Raw genomic sequence first — 20977 nt, 5'->3', positions numbered from 1 at the left:
CCATGATCATGTAACTCCTTGTGCAAATGAGTAACCGTGGTGTCACCTTAGGGCATATTGGCTCTACTTTGCCAAACAGAAGAAGTGTCAGCCATCTCATCAAGAATGTCACAAGCCTCATCATAAGTCAGCTTCATGAAGTTTTCCCCAGCTGGGTCTGTTGGATCATCGCCTCAGTCATATCATTGTTGGGGCATTCCTTTACCATTGTTCTATAGCACTCCCAAATCTCATGTAATGGTTTAGTGGGCTCCTGCTTGAAAGCCAAGATCTCATCTCTCAATGCTGCCATATGCCCCGGTGAGAAAAATTTTTCAATGAACTTGTCCTCCAACTCATGCCAAGTAGTGATGGAATGGTTGGGAAATCGCTCAAGCCAATCCAATGACTTCCTTCTAAGTGAAAATGGGAAGAGTTTCAACCGAAGTGCATCCTTGGACGCATTTGTTTGCTTGCTCCCTCAATAGGTATCCACAAAACCCTTGAGATGTTTGTAAGCATTCTGATTGGCAGCGCCCGTGAAATACCAATGCTGCTCCAGCAATGTCAGCATCACATTGGTAATTTGAAAATTGACTGCCCGGATCTGGGGTGGGACAATTGCACTTGCATAGCCTTGGTTGGGAAGCACTCAAGGAGCCACTCTTGGAGGTGGCGGGGGAGGGTCTGGAATATTATCATTGGCCTGGCGGCCTCTCTTTTGTCCTTGAGGCACAATAGGGACCTCATCATTAACATTGTCATCTACCTCCTCCCCCGGCGGAAGATCTCCAAGAGATGCGTTGTTTAAGTTTGCTGCCATTTTGTACTTGAAGTTGTGACACACACAAATTAGTAACCCAGAAGGAAAGAAGAATAATACACAAAACTATTTATATAGATAGCCAAAACCGTTAGCTCCCCGGCAACGATGCCAAAAAGTGGTTGAGGCCAACCCTGTACTACTACAAAGTAGCAAGAGAGAGGTCGAAGCAGTTTTTACCCGAGAAGGTTGGGATCGATTTCCACGTTGAGCTAGAGATTGGAGTTGAGATTCTATCTAAATTAGAGTTGTGTATTTGTTCCTAATTGCACTTCTAAACATTATTGGTTTTGATTTTACTTCTAATTTTATACTACTAAGATGCTAAATTAGGCTAAGTAAAGCTAAGATTAAACTATTGAAAGTTGTTCAAATAGATAAAAGGCACTAGGGTAGTGACTTTCTCCTAGGTGGTTAATTGACGGATTCTTGAGTCTAAGGATAGATTGTCACATTTGGGGAGTATGATATAACCATTGTACGATTTTACTCACTCTATACCTCTCAGTAGTTTGAGTGATTTTGTCCAAATTGACTTTCTCAAGACCAATTGGGTATGCCAATTTGTGCAAGCAATTGAGGTTCAAGTCAGGTATTACTATCTCTAGGTTTAACCCTTTAATTGGGGCTATCAATCTCTTGAATACGCCCAATTCCTTGTTGGACCAATTTCATAGACTTAGGATCTCTTTCTCAAGAAGAGCCAAAGTCAACTAGGGATAAACTAGTGTTTGCAACCACTAATTCAACATTAAAACACTAAATTAGTCCAAATATCAAACACCCATAGACAATCAAGCATTAAAACACAAGACCATCAATTACCTACACTAGGGTTGAGCCACAACCCTAGCTAATGGGTCTAGTTACTCATGATTATGGAAGAAAACAAAGAAATAGATGAAGAGAAACCCATAATAATTAATTACTAGATAAAACTTAAAGATTCAATGATGAAACTAAGCTAAAATTACTCAAAATGGAAAAGAAGAAGTGTTCACGAGCGCAGCTCTGTCTCCAAATACAACTGATACCCTAAAAATGGGAAAAGAAACTATTTATACTAGGCTGAAAATTTTGGACAAAAATACCCCTGCGGGGCAAGTGCGGACCGTACAAAATCGAGTGCGGCCGAACTAAGACTCTTGGCTAAATAATCTTCTCTCTGAAGTTGCCCACCGCGGACCGCGCAAAATGCTCCGCGACCGCGGTGGCTTCTATTGCGGTCTGCATAAATTGGACCGCGGACCGCATTGGCCAAGTTCCTCCAAAATAGCACCTCTCTGAACTTGAGCTTTATAGACCGCACAAAGTCGAGTGCGGCCGCAACGAAGTCAATGCGGTCCGCACAAAATACTCTGTGGCCGCATTGCCTGGCTGCCTGAATTGCATGTTCTCTGAACCTCATCTTTGCGGACCGCACAGAATGGTGTGCGACCGCACTGATCCTGTTAGACTGAGCTTGGCCTTGTTCTTGGTACTTGTGCATGTTTCACTCCTTTTTGAGCTGGTTTTTGACAAATTGTCACCTTGTTGACCAAACCCTGCAATCAAGTACAACATGTGAGCCTTTAGGACTATTTTGTACACATTCATAATCAAAACATAAGCTAGAAGGAGTGTAAATTGCATCATAATCCCTAGTTATCAGACTGTGCTATGCAGCGACTGATATAGTTGAGACGTCCTAGGAAGCTCATCACATCTTTTTTGCTTTTTGGTGGTGGCAACTCCTGAATAGCTTTGACTTTAGATAGATCTAGCTCAATCCCTCAATGACTGACAATGAATCCCAATAATTTTCCTACGGGAACCTCGAATGCACACTTTGTGGGGTTCAATTTTAAATTGTACCACCTTAGCTTGTCAAAGAACTTTCTCAGTTCCGCTATGTGATTTGCGGCCATCTTGGATTTGATAATGACTTCGTCCACATACACCTCTATTTCCTTGTGTATCATATCATGGAAAATGGTTGTCATGGCTCTCATGTAAGTGGCCCCAGCGTTCTTCAGACCGAATGACATCATCTTGTAACAGTATACACCCCAAGGTGTAATAAAAGTTGTCTTCTCTACATATTCTTCATCCATCCAGATCTGGTGATAACCCGCGAAGCATTCTACATATTATTGGAGTTCATGATTGGCGCAATTATCGATTAGGATGTGTATATTTGGTAGTGGGAAGTCGTCCTTGGGAACTGGCACAATGCGTATATAGTGGCGCAATCAATACATACTCTGACCTTCCCATCCTTCTTCGGAACTGGCACAATGTTAGCTAACCAGGTTGGATATTCAACCACCCTAAGGACTTTGGCTTTGATCTGCTTAGTAACTTCCTCCTTGATTTTCAGGCTCATGTCTGGCTTGAACTTTCTGAGTTTCTATTTTACTGGCGGACACATGGGATTAATGGGCAACTTGTGAGCCACTATGGACGTGCTCAAACTGGTCATGTCATCATATGACCATGCAACAATGTCCTCATACTCTTTTAGGAAATGGATGTACTCTTCCTTCTCTGTTTGTGACAAGTGAATGTTGATGCGGTTCTCCTTGATAGTCTCGGCGTCTCCCAAATTTACTGCCTTGGTCTCGTCTAGATTGTACTTAGGCTTATTATCAAAATTTTCAACCTCCGTGACAATTTCCTCGGGTATTTCACCTTCTTCCTCTGAATCACTATTCTCATGTTGCGTTGCCTCATTACATGTGACAATCACTAGTTCATCAGGAAAAGTAATAACAACACTGTAGAAGAAAAAAGTATAGAAATAGTAGTGAATAATGATAAAGAACAAATGCATTTGACTAAAACTAAGAAAATTGTTCAGACAAAGTTTGGCTCGATGAATCAAGCATTTATTTTGAAATAAGTAAATCTTAAAACAAAATTACGGGAAATCTTAAATGCCTAGAACGGATATAGAAGTAAAAATTTGCCAGGCTACCCAGGACTCAGCGGGCTCGGAATGGTGTGGTGGCCCAGTTTCTGAGAACAACTCCCTTCTTCACAGTCTGAATAGTGAGGCCTTCTTCCTCCTCCTCCTTAATTATTGCACTGCAATCCATGTCTTCGTCCTCCAGGAACAGATTTCTCAGCCCAGCTAATGCTTCTTCTTCTTTTGCAGTTCCCCATATTGTATCAGCTTGGTGAAAAGTCTGACCCAGATGTGGCACTGGTTGCTTGAAAGGGTAATAAGGTCCATGCCATGGAGGCTACCAATCATTATACTTCTGCCATGTATACTGGTATCCAAGCCCAAAAGTAGTACCATGACGGTTCAGTTGTATTGGTTTGGTGATGCCTTGGAGATTCTTCCCAAGCCCCTTGCCGAATTCATACCCAGACCATGCTAGTATGCTTTCTATTTTGTTATTCCACCACTTATCCTTCTCGACGGCATTGACCCGTTCAATGTGATGATAGGTTTTCCCTCCTAGCCTTCTTCTATGTTCAATGGCCGAGATGGTTTGACTAGTGTAGATGTGGTTACTTCCATCTTTATGAATGATCACCTCCTGATGATTCTATTCGAACTTCACGGATTGATGTAGTGTGGAGGGCACGGCTCCAGCAGCATGGATCCATGGCCGGCCCAATAGAAGATTATATGAGGCTGGTATGTCAAGCACCTGAAACTTGACGTCGAACCAAGTTTGTTCCATCTGCAAGCAAAAGTTGATTTCCCCGATTGTGGCCTTTTGGGATCCATCGAAAGCTTTTACATTCATGCTTCCTACCCGTATTTCATGAAAACCTTTATCCAACCTTTTTAGAGTGTCCAACGGACAAATATTGAGGCTTGAACCTCCGTCAACCAAGACCCTAGCAATGAATTTGTCTTCAGATTGTACTGTAATATGCAATGCTCGGTTGTGATTCAATCCCTCAGGCGGTAGCTCATCTTCGTGGAAGATAATCTTATGACTTTCCAATACTTGCCCTACCATATTGGTCATTTCTCTACCAGTGATGTTATTGGGTACATAAGCCTCGCTCAGTACTTTCATCAAAGCGTTCGTGTGTGCCTCTGTATTCTGCAATAATGGCAGGATAGATATCTGAGTAGGGACTTTGTTCAGATGGTCAACAACAGAATACCCCTTTGCTTGTACTTTCCTCCACGGGTCATCTGGCCCGGTCTCAATGATTGGCTGCCTAGTAGTGGCATCCTTGCTTGATCCTCCCAAATGTTCTGGTGTATAGACTCTTCCAGTTATAGTCATTCCTTGTGCAGCGTCAGATTCCTCTACCTTGGCCTTCCCTTTCTGCCGAGCCTCAGCAACATAATCCTAGGGTATTGCTTTTGAGTTGAATGGGGTGTGGTTGATACCGTCACAGTGAAAGGTGTGACCACTTCTACTTCAAAGGGAGCGGGGGTGGCCGCGGGCGGAGCCACCTCTACCTCGAATGGAACCGATGCAGTTACCTCAACCTCGATTGGTGACTGAGTCTGTACCATGATAGGGGTAAGTGTGATTGCAACTTTAAAGTCGTCGCCTTCTTGAATAAGCCCGATCGACCCCTCAGGGTCCCATTCTTCATTCGTCTCTATCACATGTACACCATCACCTCTATGATCAGGGAGGGGATTGTTGTGGATATTAGGTACGACTTCCTTCGCCTGTATGACCTTGTTGTCAATTAGCGTTTGGATCTTATCCTTCAATGTTCGGCACTCAGCAGTGGTGTGCCCTTTCATACCGGAATGGTATGCACAAGTTTTGTTCGGATTGACCCATTAGGATGTATTCTCTAATGCCACAGCGGGAATAGGGATGATGTAACCTGCGTCTTTCAACTTTTCATACAATTGGTCGATGGGTTCAGCAATAGCGGTATATTATCTGGGTGGCTTGCGGTCGAAGTTGGGTCTTGGTCTTGGATAATTTTGGCAAGTTGGTGGTGATTGAAAATGGGATGGTTGGGAGTTATAGGTGTGGTGGACAGTGGCTAGTTGGGAATATTTGGGGGATGAAGGTTGATATGTGGGTGGTGGTGCTTGGTATGTAGGTGGAGGTATTTGATATGTGGGTGGAGGTATTTGATAGGTAAGTGGAGATTTTGGGCCCTGGGCCACCATTACTGCCCCAACATCTCTCTTCTTTGATATACCGCCTAATTGTAGTGCTTTATTTGTGGCCTGTATCACCTCAAAGTTCGTTACCATCCCATACTTGATTCCTTCTTCGATTTTTTCTCCAAGTTTGATGATGTTAGAGAATTTGTGATTTTCGATAACCATCAACCTCTCATAATATTGTGGATCCTGTGCTCTGACGAAGAATTTGTTCATTTGTTCTTCGTCCAAAGATGGCCTGACCTTGGCTGCTTCCGACCTCCAACGAGTAGCATACTCACGGAAAGTCTCAGTAGGTTTCTTCTTAAGATTCTGGATGTAAAAACACATGTGTTGCATTCTCTGTGTTGAACCTGAATCAGTCCATGAAATCAGATGCCATACTTACCCAATTGGACAATTTCTTGGGATTTTGGCTGATATACCAGGACAAAGCATCCCCAGTAAGACTCCTTATAAAGAGTTTCATCCGGATCTTTTCATCTTTCCCGACCCTCACAAGCTTGTCACAATAGGTCCATAGATGAGCCCTAGGATTACCTGTGTCGTCGAACATTTCGAACTTGGGAGGTTTATACCCCTCAGGCAATTCCACATCTGGTTGTATGCACAGGTCTTCATAGTTTAAACCTTCTACTCCTCTGTCGCCTTCAACACCCTGAACTCGGCTTGTTAACTTCTTGAGTTCTTCAGCCATGTTTTTAATGAGCAGGTCCTTCTCGAAGGATTCCGGTGTACAGGAGATTGGTTGGGTAGAATGAGGTATAGTTTCCACATATATAGTGTTGCTTTGATGGGTGCCAAAAACTTGGGTGTAGTGATGGTCATTGGTGGAGTTTTGTGGATCGGGAATAGGTTGTAGTGTATTTTGGGGAGTGTGGTAAGTGGTGGTTGGTGGGTACTAAATTGTTTGATGGTGATGTTATGGCGGAGTTGGTATTGACAGTGGATTGAGATTTTGGGGTGGAGTTGTGTATTGAGTTGGCACGATAGGATTTTGGTTTTGTGTGTTCTGAGGATGTGCTGGGTTCTTTGTGTTTTGTTGGTGGATGTCGGGGACATTGAGGGTGAGTGACAAGTTTGCCAAGTTGCGAACCTTCTCAAGTTCTCCTTGCAATTCCAGTATCTTTTGTTCCAGTCTCAGGACTAGATCATTTGGGGCCGGAGTACTACAGCCATCTGAGGTTCATGCGTTCTCAACATTCTCCATTCAGATACGACTTAAGTCATCCATTTTTGTTTTTCCTCCGCCCTTTGTGTTTCTTGGAGGAGGAAGAGGTGGAGGGCCTCTGGATCTGGTATGATACGCTGATGAGGCCAGTATGAGTGAACCAACCTTAGGGGATGAGAATAATAAAAATAAGGAAAAACAAAAAGGTAACAAGTTAGAGAGGATCCTGAAATGTTTGCAATATTTAATCATATATTGTGGAAATGTAAATTCGTGTCCTACTTTGGGAACCTCATTGTACCCGAGGTAGTCCTAGTGACAAATAAACTTGGAGAACTTTTAATTCCAATAAATTCTTCATTTCATAATATAGAAATAGACGAATCCCAAAACGACACTAAGTTAATAATAAAATAATTCACTATTGGCACTTGGACTTATTACATTTTTAGGAAAAAGCAAGTAAATCTAGCCTATTTGGTCCTAGAAGAACCTTCCCCAAATTCGATCTTCCGGATTCCATCAAATAGATCCCCCAGCTCGCGCAGCCCAGCAGCAAGTAGGCTCTGGCTAAATGTTCTCCTTCAGTTTCTTCAGCGTTCCGAAAATTTTCAATCCTCTTTATGACTTTACCTTCCAGCTCCACTATTCCTCGCTCCAGATATTTCAGTTTCCTGTTGGAAGTGACTGCCATCTCTTTTCACCCCTCGATCAACCTCACATTCCTCTCATGTATTTCCCGGTGCTCATTCTCAGAGTTGTGGACCCTCTTGCGCAGCCTGTTGTACTTGACTTGAGCTTCAGTTTCCTCATCTATGATTTTGTTCCCTCTACCAGCCCCTGGTGTCAGCATTCCTTTCAGATTGTCCTCTAACCATGCCGGGTGGAGAGGCTCGCACCCTACATGATACCTGTCTGGCTCAACTGTGTTCTTCTCCATAATGATTTTGCAGTGCTACATGTGCTGAGCTTGGCACTTGTAAGGGACATCGTCATCTTGCAAGTCTACCCTGAAATAACTCATCTTGACAACCCTTGGTACAACCTGTTTTCTGCCTGCTTGCTTCATAACTCGCATAGGGACATATGGGTATATCCCTCTCAGCTCGATCAACACCAAGTGTGGAGCATCCCTGGATCTGATAATGAATTCCTGTGTTGGGAACCATTCAAATATCCACTGCACCTATTCCTCGGTCAGATTGTCAAAGAACTCTACCCATTATTTGGTGCTTTTTGGCTGAGCAAATCTGTCTGGAATGTATGTCATCTGCTTAGGGTGATGTAAGGCAATATGGTCGTTCCAAGCCCTTCGTGGAAATTCTTGGCGATAGCGACTCTTTTAGAAATGCTCCAACAACCATAACTGCAGCAACAAATTACAACCCTCGAAATGTTTGACCCCTCTTTGATGGCACTCCCGAGCCCTGTAGATGTCGGCTATGATCATGGGGACTATGGTATATGTTTGTCCATTAATCCCTTCCATCAGAGTCTTGGCGACCATGGCCAACCTAGTGTGGATTCTTCCCTTTTTCATCGGAAACACTATCAGGCCTAGAAAGTACACAATGAATACAAACACTCTACGATGGATGTGACCCAGAGAAGTGAGAGATATCTCATCATGGTAAGTACAGAAAGACTTGCTATGGCCATACCTCTCGTACAGGTATTCGAAAGGTATGTAAGATTCTCTTAAGCACACTAGGTCGACATTCTTCTTCAGCCCCATCATCTTCAAAAATCCCCTGCCCGTACAGTTTTCTGGTACCAATAGCCCGGGACTATCCCAAGTCAATCCCACAAGCCCTCCAATTTCCTCTAGAAGCGGTGCCATTTCTATGTTGCCGAAACGAAACACAGCCCTTTCACTATCCCAGAATAAAGTGGCAGCTTCGATCAATTTGTTGTTTGGCTCAATATCTAGGAAGGAAGGCAGGTTACCCATGTACTTTCTCACATGTTTCTTGTCACTTGAGGAAAGGTCCTCCCACCAATCTAGCAGCAATGGTGGGATGTTGCTGACCATACCGAATCTGGGGATCTCGTGCCTCATTTTCTGCAAAACAAAAGGGTTAGACCTTACTCTTACCGGACTCGACTATGTATACATTTATGATCAACATATCGATATTTAGTTCTCCAAATTAATGCACAGAACGTGGTTGTGTCCGTTGGAAATATGGAAAACCCGATGGACTTTGGATAAGGCTTATCTTAAAGGATCATTATGTGGACAACATAAATGATTCGGTTAGGTTTGACCATGATGCATGCACAATTTTAACCAGAGTAAGGTTTCTATGGGGTTTTAGACTAGTACCCTCAAGCGGACAACTCGAGGAGGAAGGCATGGAACCGTCGACTGCACCGTTGATCGAATAGTTTTACCGCAAATAAGCCTTTCCAAATTTAAGGGTAGTAAATAGGAATAACGCAACCACTTATTAAAGCGTTGCTATAGGATTTGATATGCATGAGTGGAATATGATGCAGAGCATAATTTATGCAGCAATTAATAACATGTAGTCAAGTATTTGCACGTAGGAAAAATAAATATATAAATAATTAAAAGACAGTTACAGGAAAAAGGAAACAAAGAGATAAGTCAATTTCTGGGATAAAGAACCATAAACTCTTAAAAAATGGACAGTTAAATTCAAATAAGGGAGAATGGTACGAGATAAAGCATGCTTGGACTAATTTGTAAAAAGATAAGTTCGTTATGGTAAGAGCATAAAGGTATCCCCAGCAAAGTCGCCATGTTGTCGCGCCTCCTTTTTTTCCTCCGCAGAGAAAGTTCGGGTTTCGATATTCATGGGGGTAATAACTCATTTCTTTTTGGGAATTGGGTATTTGAAGAGTCGCTACCTAACGGATTATGGTGCGTTAGGGCACCTAGAGCGATTAACTCTTAGACTAGTTTGCATTACCAGATATTAGGGTAAGGGCTCGAAATAACCTTGAGGGAAAGGTGTTAGGCACCCCTCTCGGTCCACAATGGTGGGTCCCGGCTGAACTTATATTCACGAATTAGTCCATTAACAAATAAATAGTTGAATCAAATAACTTGCAAGTAAAGCACGTTGGACGTTGTATAACTCAAATAATAAGACAAAGGTTTTGAACAAGTTGTATATAAAACAAAGTTTTAAACAGAAGGAATTTGGGAAAGGAGGGGTCCTAGGTTGGTTAGCCTACAGGATCACCCCACACAATGTCCGATAAACACTTCTCAATGAGGGGCTACACGTGACATTAGCGTGTAGTCATCATATCCCATATCTACCCTTCCCACCACGTGGTCTTAGCCTAAAGCGTGCTAGTAAGCTTGACGATGCCTACGTGTGCACTACCCACCCCTTCCTTGTGGCCCTGGAGGTATTTTAGGACCTCTAAATCTGGACAATTCTAGACGACCCCTAAGGTGCTTAAAAGGAGAAAATTCTATGGCGACAGGCAAAAAAAAATAGGACCTTAGCACATAAGGCAAAAAAGAAGCAATTAGAGGCTCAAGTTCACCTCCACAGAAAATGCATGTAAACAGCACGACTCAAACACAAATGAGGGTAATATTGTTAAACAGTATCTTAAGACATGATGTCTAGGCGAATATTAGAACACATGAGATATGCAGTTTTTATTTTTATAAACTCAGAAGTAATGGCTCTATCCATTTGCCTACTGATTTAAAATTAGAACAACATTAAGTAGCAGAAACAGTTTCAGTGCTGCAGGATTTGAAAACGTCCTACAGGCTTGCCTACACACTGAATATCGGTGTCCTAAGAGCATGATAACTAAGTTTGACATAGTAAAATAGTGGGAAGATTTTAAAACTGACTCTTGAGTCCATATAGGCATGCTTTCTAATAGTGAATTAAAGCAGTATTTTGAGAGAATTCATTTCAAGAAAACAAACCGTTAATTAGACCAACTTCGAAGCAAACTACTCAGGAACTAAATTGACTTATTTAAACTAAACTGATTTTAGATCTAGGCAGTGTTTCTGATATTGTTTCCTATAGGCATGACATCTAATTGTTTAAGAGCTGATGTTAGAAACTTGTAGGCATGATAACAAATGAAAACACATATAAACACTCGTTATTACAGAAGTTGAACTGGATCATATCCTATAGGCATGATATCTACTTGAGAAGTTAATTTTAAGACCTATAAACCTGATTTCTATTATTGGAACCACTTGAAACCTGTAGGCATGATTTCTAACATGGTAAGGCAAATATAGCAAATATAACATCCTATAGGCATGGTTTCTGCCCATATTACCCCACAAATATGTAACTACCCACTCTTTTTCACTAGTTACCCCAATATTCGTTTACAAATTATTACAAACTAGATGAATGAATTACATAAATAGATAAAAAGAATAGAAGAAGTTACACTACAGGGAGCCTGAAGCAGGCCCAAATAATTTCCCAAGACCACCAATAGCCTCAAATGCCAATTTCATAGACAATATCATTGTCTAGGTGCGTTAGAGTTCCCTAAGGATCTCACGGACCCAGGGCAGTGCTCACACCTAGACTTTGTAACCAAATTGAGTAAGTGTAGTGTGGAAGGGATAGCCTCAGTATGCTAGAGTTCAGAGGGTTCTCAAGAAGATCCCAAGGAAATACAAATACTGGAGGGGGCAGAACCTAGTAACTTAGGAGTAGAGTGAGAGTGCTTGACATAGTTTGAAAGGTTTTAGTGGGAAAACAGTGTTAAAAAGAGATTTGCTTGAAATGGTTTTGTAAGAAAACACATAGGAAGTTATTAAATGAGACAATTTAAAAAGGTAAGGTGACTAACAATCAGTCAAACCAAATACAGAACTAGAAAGGGGTTCGCCTTGGCTTGTAGTATGGGGATAGTAAGCACAAAGCTTTTAGTGTGAAAGAGAGAGTTTTTGAACCAATGAGTTCGTGTTTGTGTCAATGAGAAAGTAGGTGTATATAGTAGTTCGAAACTAGGTAAAATAAGGCAAGAATCACAATAGTATAGTAATTATGGAACTCAGAACCAATTAGAGCAAAATCAGTACAAGTATTCCCATATGTTAAGGGAATCAATTTAAACGGTAAGAATAAGTAACAAATAAGGAAAGAAATCAATGTATTACCAATAAGGAAAGATCTCAAATTCAGTAAGTATCGGGTAAACAATTAGGGCTAAGTTCAAAAAACTCTAATTAAGGAGATAATCAATAGGAATAAAATACTAATGCAAACAAGGTAAGAAAATCAATCAATTTGAATAGAAAGAGTAGGAATCGAAGGTTTAAAGGAAGGTCTTCCAATCAAACCATGAAATAGGAAATCCAGAATCAATCAAAGAGAAATTCACGATTCAATGTTCAACATATAAATGGAGTAAGATAAGAACAACCAGACATAGCAAACACGAAGGTTAAACAACACTGATAGAAAGAAGCAAGTCTTGAATAGTCAAGATGGACACAAACACACAGAAGTGATAGAAGTTAGGCTAAAAACTCAGTAGGAACATATTCAAGGCAAGATAGTCACAAAAACTCAAACAAGAAATGATCAGTCATGCTAATACACAGAACCAAACGAAGAAACCTAGAAAATTAGGGCTTTCAACATAGATGAGTTGAAGAGGTAGTAAAATCATAGAATCAGTCAAAAATATGCAAGAAATAGAAGTTTAAACACAAAGAATTAGGTAAACAAAATTTTAAAAGAAGTTTCGAAACCCTAATTTTTTAGAAGAAGGTGAAAATACTTGAAATCAATGATTCTTGCAAAAGAGTTCCAAGGACAGTGTAAAATATTAAAGAAACAAACTCAAATCATCTTAGATCTGTACAGATCTAAGAGATATAGGAAGAAATTAGGGTTTCAGAAGAAACCCATAGAGAGATGAAAGAACCTGTCTAGAATCCCAAGGATCGTAACAGATACAACATGATTTTGCTCGAAATCATACTGGAGTAGCCAAGAACAGACAAGTGACGAACCTTAGATGCAAGGCGGCATGGCCCTGGGCCCTTGAAGACCTTAAAGAAGGCAGGTGTGGCATGAGAGAATCCATTGGAGGCTTAGGAGATGATGAGAGGTCACCGGAGATGACCGGAGAAGAGAGGTTGACGGTTGAAGGGCTAGGGTTTGGTTAAGTGTTATTGAGAGAAGAGAGGATCTTAGGGCGGCGGATTTGGAAAAATGGTTAGGGTTGGGGGTCGTTTGGAATAAAAAAGGCAAGAACAAAATCGTTGATCTTTTAGATCAACGGCCAGGATTTGATAGGCTTTGGGTCGGGTAGGGGTAATTAGGGCCTGGGTCGGGTTATTTAATCTGAAATTGGGCTGGGGTGTTGGGTTCAATTAAGGCTAAAATTGAAATGCAATTTGGCTAGATTTTAAATAGCCAATTTATCCCCATATAATTTATAATAAATAATAGCTAATTTCTAAAAAATAACTTCATGTACTAAAATGATTTAAAATAGATATTCAATATTTTAAAAATATAGAAGGTCAATTTTATGCATATAAATGTAATTATACATTAATAAGGCTAATATTGCAACTATATGCAAATTAGCTTTAAAAATGCAATTATAAAAATGCATTAAAAATATTCTAATAATATTTTGGCATAAATATAGAATTTAGATGATTAAATTACCACATTAATAATTTGAGGGGTAATTATCGGGGATTTTATAAGTAAAAGGGGAGGAAATAAATCAATTTCAAATCTTTAAAATTATAAAAAAAAATTATAAAAACCTTTTGCATGATTATATATGCATATATATGCTATTTTGAAAGTATTTATGTATATTAAAAATATATAAAAAAAATTGGGTATCAACACCTAGTCCGTTACATCTGGATACCAGTTTACAATATTCATAGTCCGTTCTAGCCTAGAAAACATGGTAGCTCTAACATGAATTTCCTAAATGATCATTCTGGTTATGGTTAGTAATGTTCTTCTCTACTGCTTGAAAACAACATTGTTCCTTTCCTGCCAAATATGGTATACCGCAACAGCTAATGTCATTCTGCATAATTCTGCCCCTCCACTTCTGTCTTTAGCTCTTCTTTCTATCCATGCCAGTTCTTCCCTCCATTCTAGCTTTGTTCTTTGAATTACTTGCCATTTTAGGAGCTGCTGCCATATAGTTCCTGTTATTTCACATTCAAAAAATAAGTGTTGAATTGTTTCAATCTCTTTTTGACATAATGTGCATGTGGTGTCTATAGGTCCCCATCTTGCTAGTCTTTCTTTTGTGGCCAGCCTTTCCTGTATTGTAACTCTTAGAATGAATATCCATTTTGGAAGTCCATAGTTGTTGCATATTAATCTTATCCATGATACTTTCTGAAACTCCCCTTGCATAACTTTGTACATGTGTTTGATAGAGAAGTTTTCCATCTTTTTCACCTCCTCCTCTGTATAGCCAGCATTTTCAAAGTATTGTTTTTTCCTTGAATATCTGTTGTATGACCCATGGTGCATTCTTTGGTGTTGTGTTCCATACTGTTTTTCCTTTTGTGTAATATGCATTAACCCATTGTATCCAGAGCTTTTCCTTCTGCTTACAAATGTTCCATAGAAGCTTGCATATAACTGCTTTGTTCTATATATCCACATTGATAAAATTTAGGCCCCTTGCTTCTTTAGGACAACATAATTTTTCCCATGCAATCAGTGCCTTCCTTGTAGGTTCTGCATTTCCTGTCCATAGGAATCTTCTGCATATTGTGTCAATGAATTGAATGATCTTCTTAGGTAGAACAAAGATCTAAGCCCAGAAGGTTTGAATTGTAATCAGTACACTCTTTATTAATACTACTCTCCCGGCATATGACAGAAACTTTGTTGTCCAGCATTCGATTCTACTCAGCATTTGATCAATTAGAGGCTCACATTGAATTATTGATATCTTCTTTGTGCTCAAAGGTACCCCAGGTATCTAAAGGGTAGTTCTCCCTTGCTATAGCCCAGCATGTCCATAATCTTCTTTTGAGTCATGACATCCACTCATCCAAAGTATATGCAGCTCTTGTTTGGATTTGCAATTAACCTTGGTGCTTCAGAGAAAATATTGAATTGTTGGTGTAGTTGCTTTACTGATTGTATGGGAGATTTGCAGCCGTATCCTATTTTTATACCACTTTTTAACCTATACCCTATTTTTTAAAACTATTGATTTCGTAACCAACTAACAAAAAATCCATAATAATATGACCATTATACCCCTTCCAAAATATATAAAAGATGCATCAAGCATACCCAGATTCAAATTCCAAATCTTCTTCGTATCTCCTCCATCAGTCCGTCTCTCCTGAGATCGCCTCTCGCAAACCAGATTTGAACCAGATTCAAATTCCAAATTCAAAATTACAAAATACATTGTAAGTATTCAAATTCATCTTCAGAATTCAAAATAGTTTTTGAATTACATGTTTTCTGATTGATTGGCTGAAGTTGTTTGATGAACTTCACTTATATACTGAATTTGCATTCTAAATCTGTTTGACGATAAATTCTAATATTCTAATCCGACAAATATGCTGAAACAAGTTGAAGTTATTTAGTTCATATCTAAAAAATTCAGCAAAACGAGCTGGCAAATAACACAACGAAGAAAAAAATATATTAAAACATTATATGAGTGTTTTAATATTTAAAACACCTATGCGCAAAAAACTTCGGCATAGGTGCCGAAGTTTTTTTGTTAATATTCCTATTATACTGGGCAAAAAAAACATAAATTAAAATTTTATATTGCACAAAAAACTTCGGCAGGAGGAGCTGTTGTTTTCCTATTACACTGGGCAAAAAAAATAAAACATCAATTAAAATTTCATATTGCACAAAAAACTTCGGCATATGTGCTGAAGTTTTTTAGTTAATATTTAAAAACTTTAGCAGGAGGAGCTGAAGTTTTCCTCCTACACTGGGTAAAAAATAAAACATAAATTAAAATTTCATATTGCACAAAAAACTTCAGCACAGGTGCTGAAGTTCTTTAGTTAATCTATAAAAACTTCGGCTAATGGAGATGAAGTTTTCCTCCCGCACTATGTATTTTATTATCATTTTTTGGATAAACTTCATACCAAAAAATGCTTATGTTTTCAGGAATATGTAAAACATTTTTCATATAATTTTTTGTATGCTGAAGTTTTTTTAGTTCATCTGCTAAAAATGCTTAATATTTTGTCGTGCAATATGTAATTTTTGGATAAGTTTTTGTTAATTCTCTATTATTTTCTAAGTTTAAAAAGAATTTTTAGTTCATGCTTGAAGTTTTCATCAAGCACTGTGTATTGTATTATGATTTTTTGAAAAAACTTCATACCAAAAAATGCTTAATATTCGGATTAGTTTTTGTTAATTCCTGCTGAAGTTATATAGTTTATTTCCTCTGCTATTTTTTGACTTTGAATAGAATTATTATTAAAAAAACACAAAAAAAACTTAAAACAAAAACTGAATATTTCATTAAACATCAAAAACGATAAATTAAATTGCATAAATAACAAAATAAATATAAATAACAAAAAGAAAAACTAATCATCCATATCATCATCATCATCATCGTCGTCGTCACTGCCAGATGAACGAGCATCTTCATCAGCAAAATTATCAAATCTTGCATACATCACAAGCGTATCAAGCTTGTTGTTAATTTCTTCCAGCTCCATGTCGTACTTGTTTATGAGCTCATTCAGTTTCAGCTCAAAAGTCTCTATAATGTCTTGCTTGATTTCTTCCACTATTTGCATGATGACAGCATCCATTTTTCTCCTTTTTGTATTTTATGTCTGCTAAAATATATGTGTTTGAGTGAATAAACTCACAAGGAATAGCGTGCTTATATAGGGGAAAAAAAATTCTGCATGGTATGTGAAAAGGCAGAGACGAATTTTAAACGTTGTCTAATGAAAAGCGTGCATGAATGTGATAGGAATGTAATTATTACACTAACACATACCCCCAACGCAATATAATTACTACTTTAATTGTGTAGGTTACTCCTGTATACCATGTAATTAATGCTGAAACATGCTCAAGTTTGTTGAATTCATTTGCTAAAACTTCAGCTCAATGTCCTGAAGTTATTTAGTTCATTTCTAAAATCTTCAGCACCTAATGAGCTGAAGTTTTTTTCCCTGCATTCATGAATCCCTGTCATACAGCTTTTTCAAAAAAACTTCAGCTGATATGCTGAAGTTATTGAGCTTATTTCTAAAAACTTCTGCACTTAATAAGCTGAAGTTTTTTGTGCAGCATTCATTAATTATGTCATACATCTTTTTCCAAAAAATTTCAGCAGAAGATGCCTAAGTGATTTAGTTCATTTGTAAAAACTTCAGCACAAACAACCTAAAAATTCTTATGTTCACTTTTCTAATACTTGCCACTAAACATGAATCTGCAGGATGAGTTTGATTTGCGTTGTTATAACTTTCAATGGGAGTTGGAATCCTGATTTCAAATACTTGGATCATGATACAAAACTTGTTCTACTTAATAAGCACATATCATTCAATACTTTCCTGAAAAAAATTAGTGAAGTTACAAATATGGATTCAACCAGATATGCACTAAAAGTATGGTTTGATATCAAACTAAATACAAGAAAAGGAATACTTGTAACTTCAGATGAAGAACTCAGTACCTGTATACATTTGCTGACAAATGATTCACCCTACAAGAATTGCCATGTCATTATCAAAAAATACAATCTTCAGAATCTACAGCATTCAAACAATCGCTTGCATATACAATAGATTCAGAACCTTTTGCTGATTATCAACATGAAGTAGGACAACCAATAATGGAAGTAGACAACGAGCAACAACCTTCTAACATTATAGCTGCTTCAGAATATATAATGTTGCAACAATTACCCCCTCCTCTTATAAATTCATACCAGTTTGTCGATGACCAAGAAGAAGAAGGACAACTAATAATGCAAATTGACAACCAACACACAATCCAACAAAGCTTTTTGTTACCTTCTGCAATGATAAGTAATAACGAAGATGAAGTAAACATGGAGCTTATACCGATAACATCAGATAGAACTGAAGAAATTGCTGAAAGTTCTTGTACTTCTCAAAAATCAAGAAAAAGAGTGAGGAGAAAGCTTAAAGAATCTCCACCATGTAAAATACTAGGCACGATGCGTTGCCTGAGGAAGTAAGAGTTGGATCAATTTTTGAGAACAAACAAAACATGACTAAATTTTTCTGCAGCTTGGGGATAAACCAGAAAGTTGAATTCACTACTGTTAGATCATGTTCAAAGTGATACGGGCTAAAATGCATCGTAGATAAATGTGGTTGGAATGTACGTGCTACCAGAATAAAAAATTCCACACTATTAAGGGTGATAAAATATCATAACATCTATGAATGCTCGGTTGATGCAAGAAAATTAGATCAGAAGCATGCTACATCAAATTTTATAAGTGAACAAATTGTAGAACATGTTCGATACAAAAAGATAGAGGTTACACCAGCCTTTGTAGAAAAAAAATGAAAAAGAAATTTGGAATTAATATTGGTTATCACAAGGCATGGCGTGCTATTCAAAAAGTTGTTGCTTGCATAAGGGGAACACCTGAAGAGAACTACCAAATTCTTCCTTCATACCTACACATGATGGTGGGCAAAAACCCAGGAATGCACACAAGCATAAAAAGATATGCGCAGAATAGGTAAGCAAAACAATACTAACCATCAACCTAAAGTTTCAAATGTTCCTATTTGAAAAACTTCACACCTTATGATTTGTTTTTTTATGTTTCACTGTACAGATTTGCTTACATGTTCTTTGCTCCTGCAGCATCAGTAGCTGGTTGGTCCTACTGTAGACCCGTTATTGCAGTAGATGTAACGTTTTTAAAGTCAAAATATCGTGGTGTTCTATTTGTTGATGTATCAAAGGATGCAAACAATCAAATCTTTCCTCTATGTTTTGGTATAGCAGGTTCAGAAAACAATGAGGCATACATTTGGTTCTTTGGGGAAATGAGAAAAGCAATTCAAGTCCGTCATGAACTGGTTTTCTTGTCAGATAGAAACCAATCGATCGCAAATGGGATTAGAAAAGTTTTTCCTGAAGCTCGACATGGTATCTGCCTCTATCACTTTGAGAAAAATTTAAAGCAAAGACATGCAAAAGCCACACTAATAAATCTTTTTCAAAGTGTTGCAAGGTCATACAAACATGAAGATTTTAATCAGTTAATGTCCCAACTCAAAAGTATTGACAAGAAAACATACAATTACATAATGGAAGAGCCTCCCGAGAGATGGGCTCGATCGTGGTTCCCACGACGACGTTATGATATGCTAACAACAAATATGGTAGAATCAATGAATTCTGTTTTACTAAAAGGGAGAGAAATGCCTATTTTAAGAATGTTAGATTTCATCCAAGAAAAGTTGGGAGAGTGATTTTATGAACGGAGAAAAAAGGCAAATGAAACTTTTCACAGAGTATCAATATGGGCAGAAGAAGAGATGACTAAGAAGATGGACTTGGCTTGCAAAATGTTTGTGAGTATATTTATTAACTTCAGCTTTTTATATCTGTTGTAGTGATTTACTGCTTACATTTAAAAAAATTATACTTTTTCTTTTTGACAAAAATACGCTAATATAGTTTGTCTTAATTTTTTATTCCTTGTTAGGTATTCAACCTTGACTCAATGTTGTTTATAATAAATAGTGAAGGAATCGAATTCATTATGGACTTAAAGAAGAGAACTTGCGACTGCCTGGAATTCCAACTTGATGAATTGCCCTGTCCACATGCAATTGTTGCTATTAATAAGAGATATTTGCAGAAATCTGAATATTGCTCAAATTGGTATTCAAGGGAAACATGGTTAAAAACATATGAAGTACATGTGAATACCGTGGGAGATCAAAAATTATGGAATATACCACAAAATGTATAATCTCAGATCAAAAAACCTTCCGATGTAGAGATTTTACAAGGAAGAAGACAAAAGTGAGGCATATACCTGTGACTGAATCAGTACCATTCAAGTCTACCAAATGCAGTCGATGTAAACAAGTTGGGCATAACAGAACAACTTGCTTGTCTTCTCTAGCACCTCATCCATATTCCAAGAAACACACTGAAAAATACTCCAACCTTCAATAATCCTTGGCCTGAATTTAGACTTTCCTTATTGTATGACATAATTGAAATGTGATTTTTTTCATAGGAATAAAAAAATAAGCTCTTGGATTATTTTATATACTGCTAAAGTACAAATCACTCATTTTTGTTGCGCAGGCTTACAGGTTTGGTTGCATTATAAAAAAGCACGCAATGACTTCTGCGACAAAAAACTTCAGCTTACAGTATTATCTAAAGGTCTAAGGTAATTTGAATTCCGTCTAAAGCAAACAAGTGACTTGACGAAATGGAACAACGTTTCATCAATATAGAACCCAACCAACAGCCGGCCCAAATCAGTCACGGGCCCAAATCACAAAAGATAACAGAAGTCTGGAACGAAAGTTGCAGTGCGTCGAAGGCACGGGGCCAACGTTAAAGGCCCAATTGCACGCTCCAACGCCAGATCATACCCAAGAACTCAGCATTGTACATATTTTTATTGAATACCAATCAGCTAAAGCTATGTTGAGCAGCGATTAAACTAACATCTTTGCTTTCTTAGTTATTCAAACATAGAGCAACTGAAATTGTAATTCTAATCATGTCTGCACGTCAAACCCATATTTGCCTTGGATTCACAAGGCCACGTCACAAGAAATATGAACTTTGGTCCCAAGCGAGCCCAAGCCAGATTTCAAGGTAACCTGCCGGGAGCCTTAAGACTCGATATCGAGTCTCCTCAACACCAAACAAGGTATGTCTAATAAACAAGCCTCAAT

At 38.4% G+C, this 20977-nt stretch overlaps 1 protein-coding gene across 1 annotated transcript; it reads left to right on the top strand.

Moving 5' to 3' along the window:
* The first annotated feature begins 18598 nt into the window (after positions 1–18598).
* Positions 18599–19522, top strand: LOC138887138 (protein FAR1-RELATED SEQUENCE 5-like). The gene is made up of 2 exons (XM_070168853.1): positions 18599–18780; positions 18880–19522. Exons 1-2 carry the CDS (start codon positions 18599–18601, stop codon positions 19520–19522), a joined length of 825 nt encoding a protein of 274 aa, XP_070024954.1.
* Positions 19523–20977: the final 1455 nt, after the last annotated feature.

The sequence above is a fragment of the Nicotiana sylvestris genome, chromosome 3 (assembly GCF_000393655.2).
Source record: "Nicotiana sylvestris chromosome 3, ASM39365v2, whole genome shotgun sequence".
Lineage (NCBI taxonomy): Eukaryota > Viridiplantae > Streptophyta > Magnoliopsida > Solanales > Solanaceae > Nicotiana > Nicotiana sylvestris.
Note: the sequence above shows the minus strand (reverse complement) of the source record. Positions and strands in the feature narration are given on the sequence as shown.

Bases quoted from the DNA above. Each gene is read 5' to 3' on its own strand.
- LOC138887138 (XM_070168853.1), top strand. From the start codon at position 18,599: ATGAAAAAGAAATTTGGAATTAATATTGGTTATCACAAGGCATGGCGT. The intron at 18,781-18,879 runs GTAAGCAAAACA...TTCACTGTACAG, and splicing joins AAAAGATATGCGCAGAATAG to ATTTGCTTACATGTTCTTTG.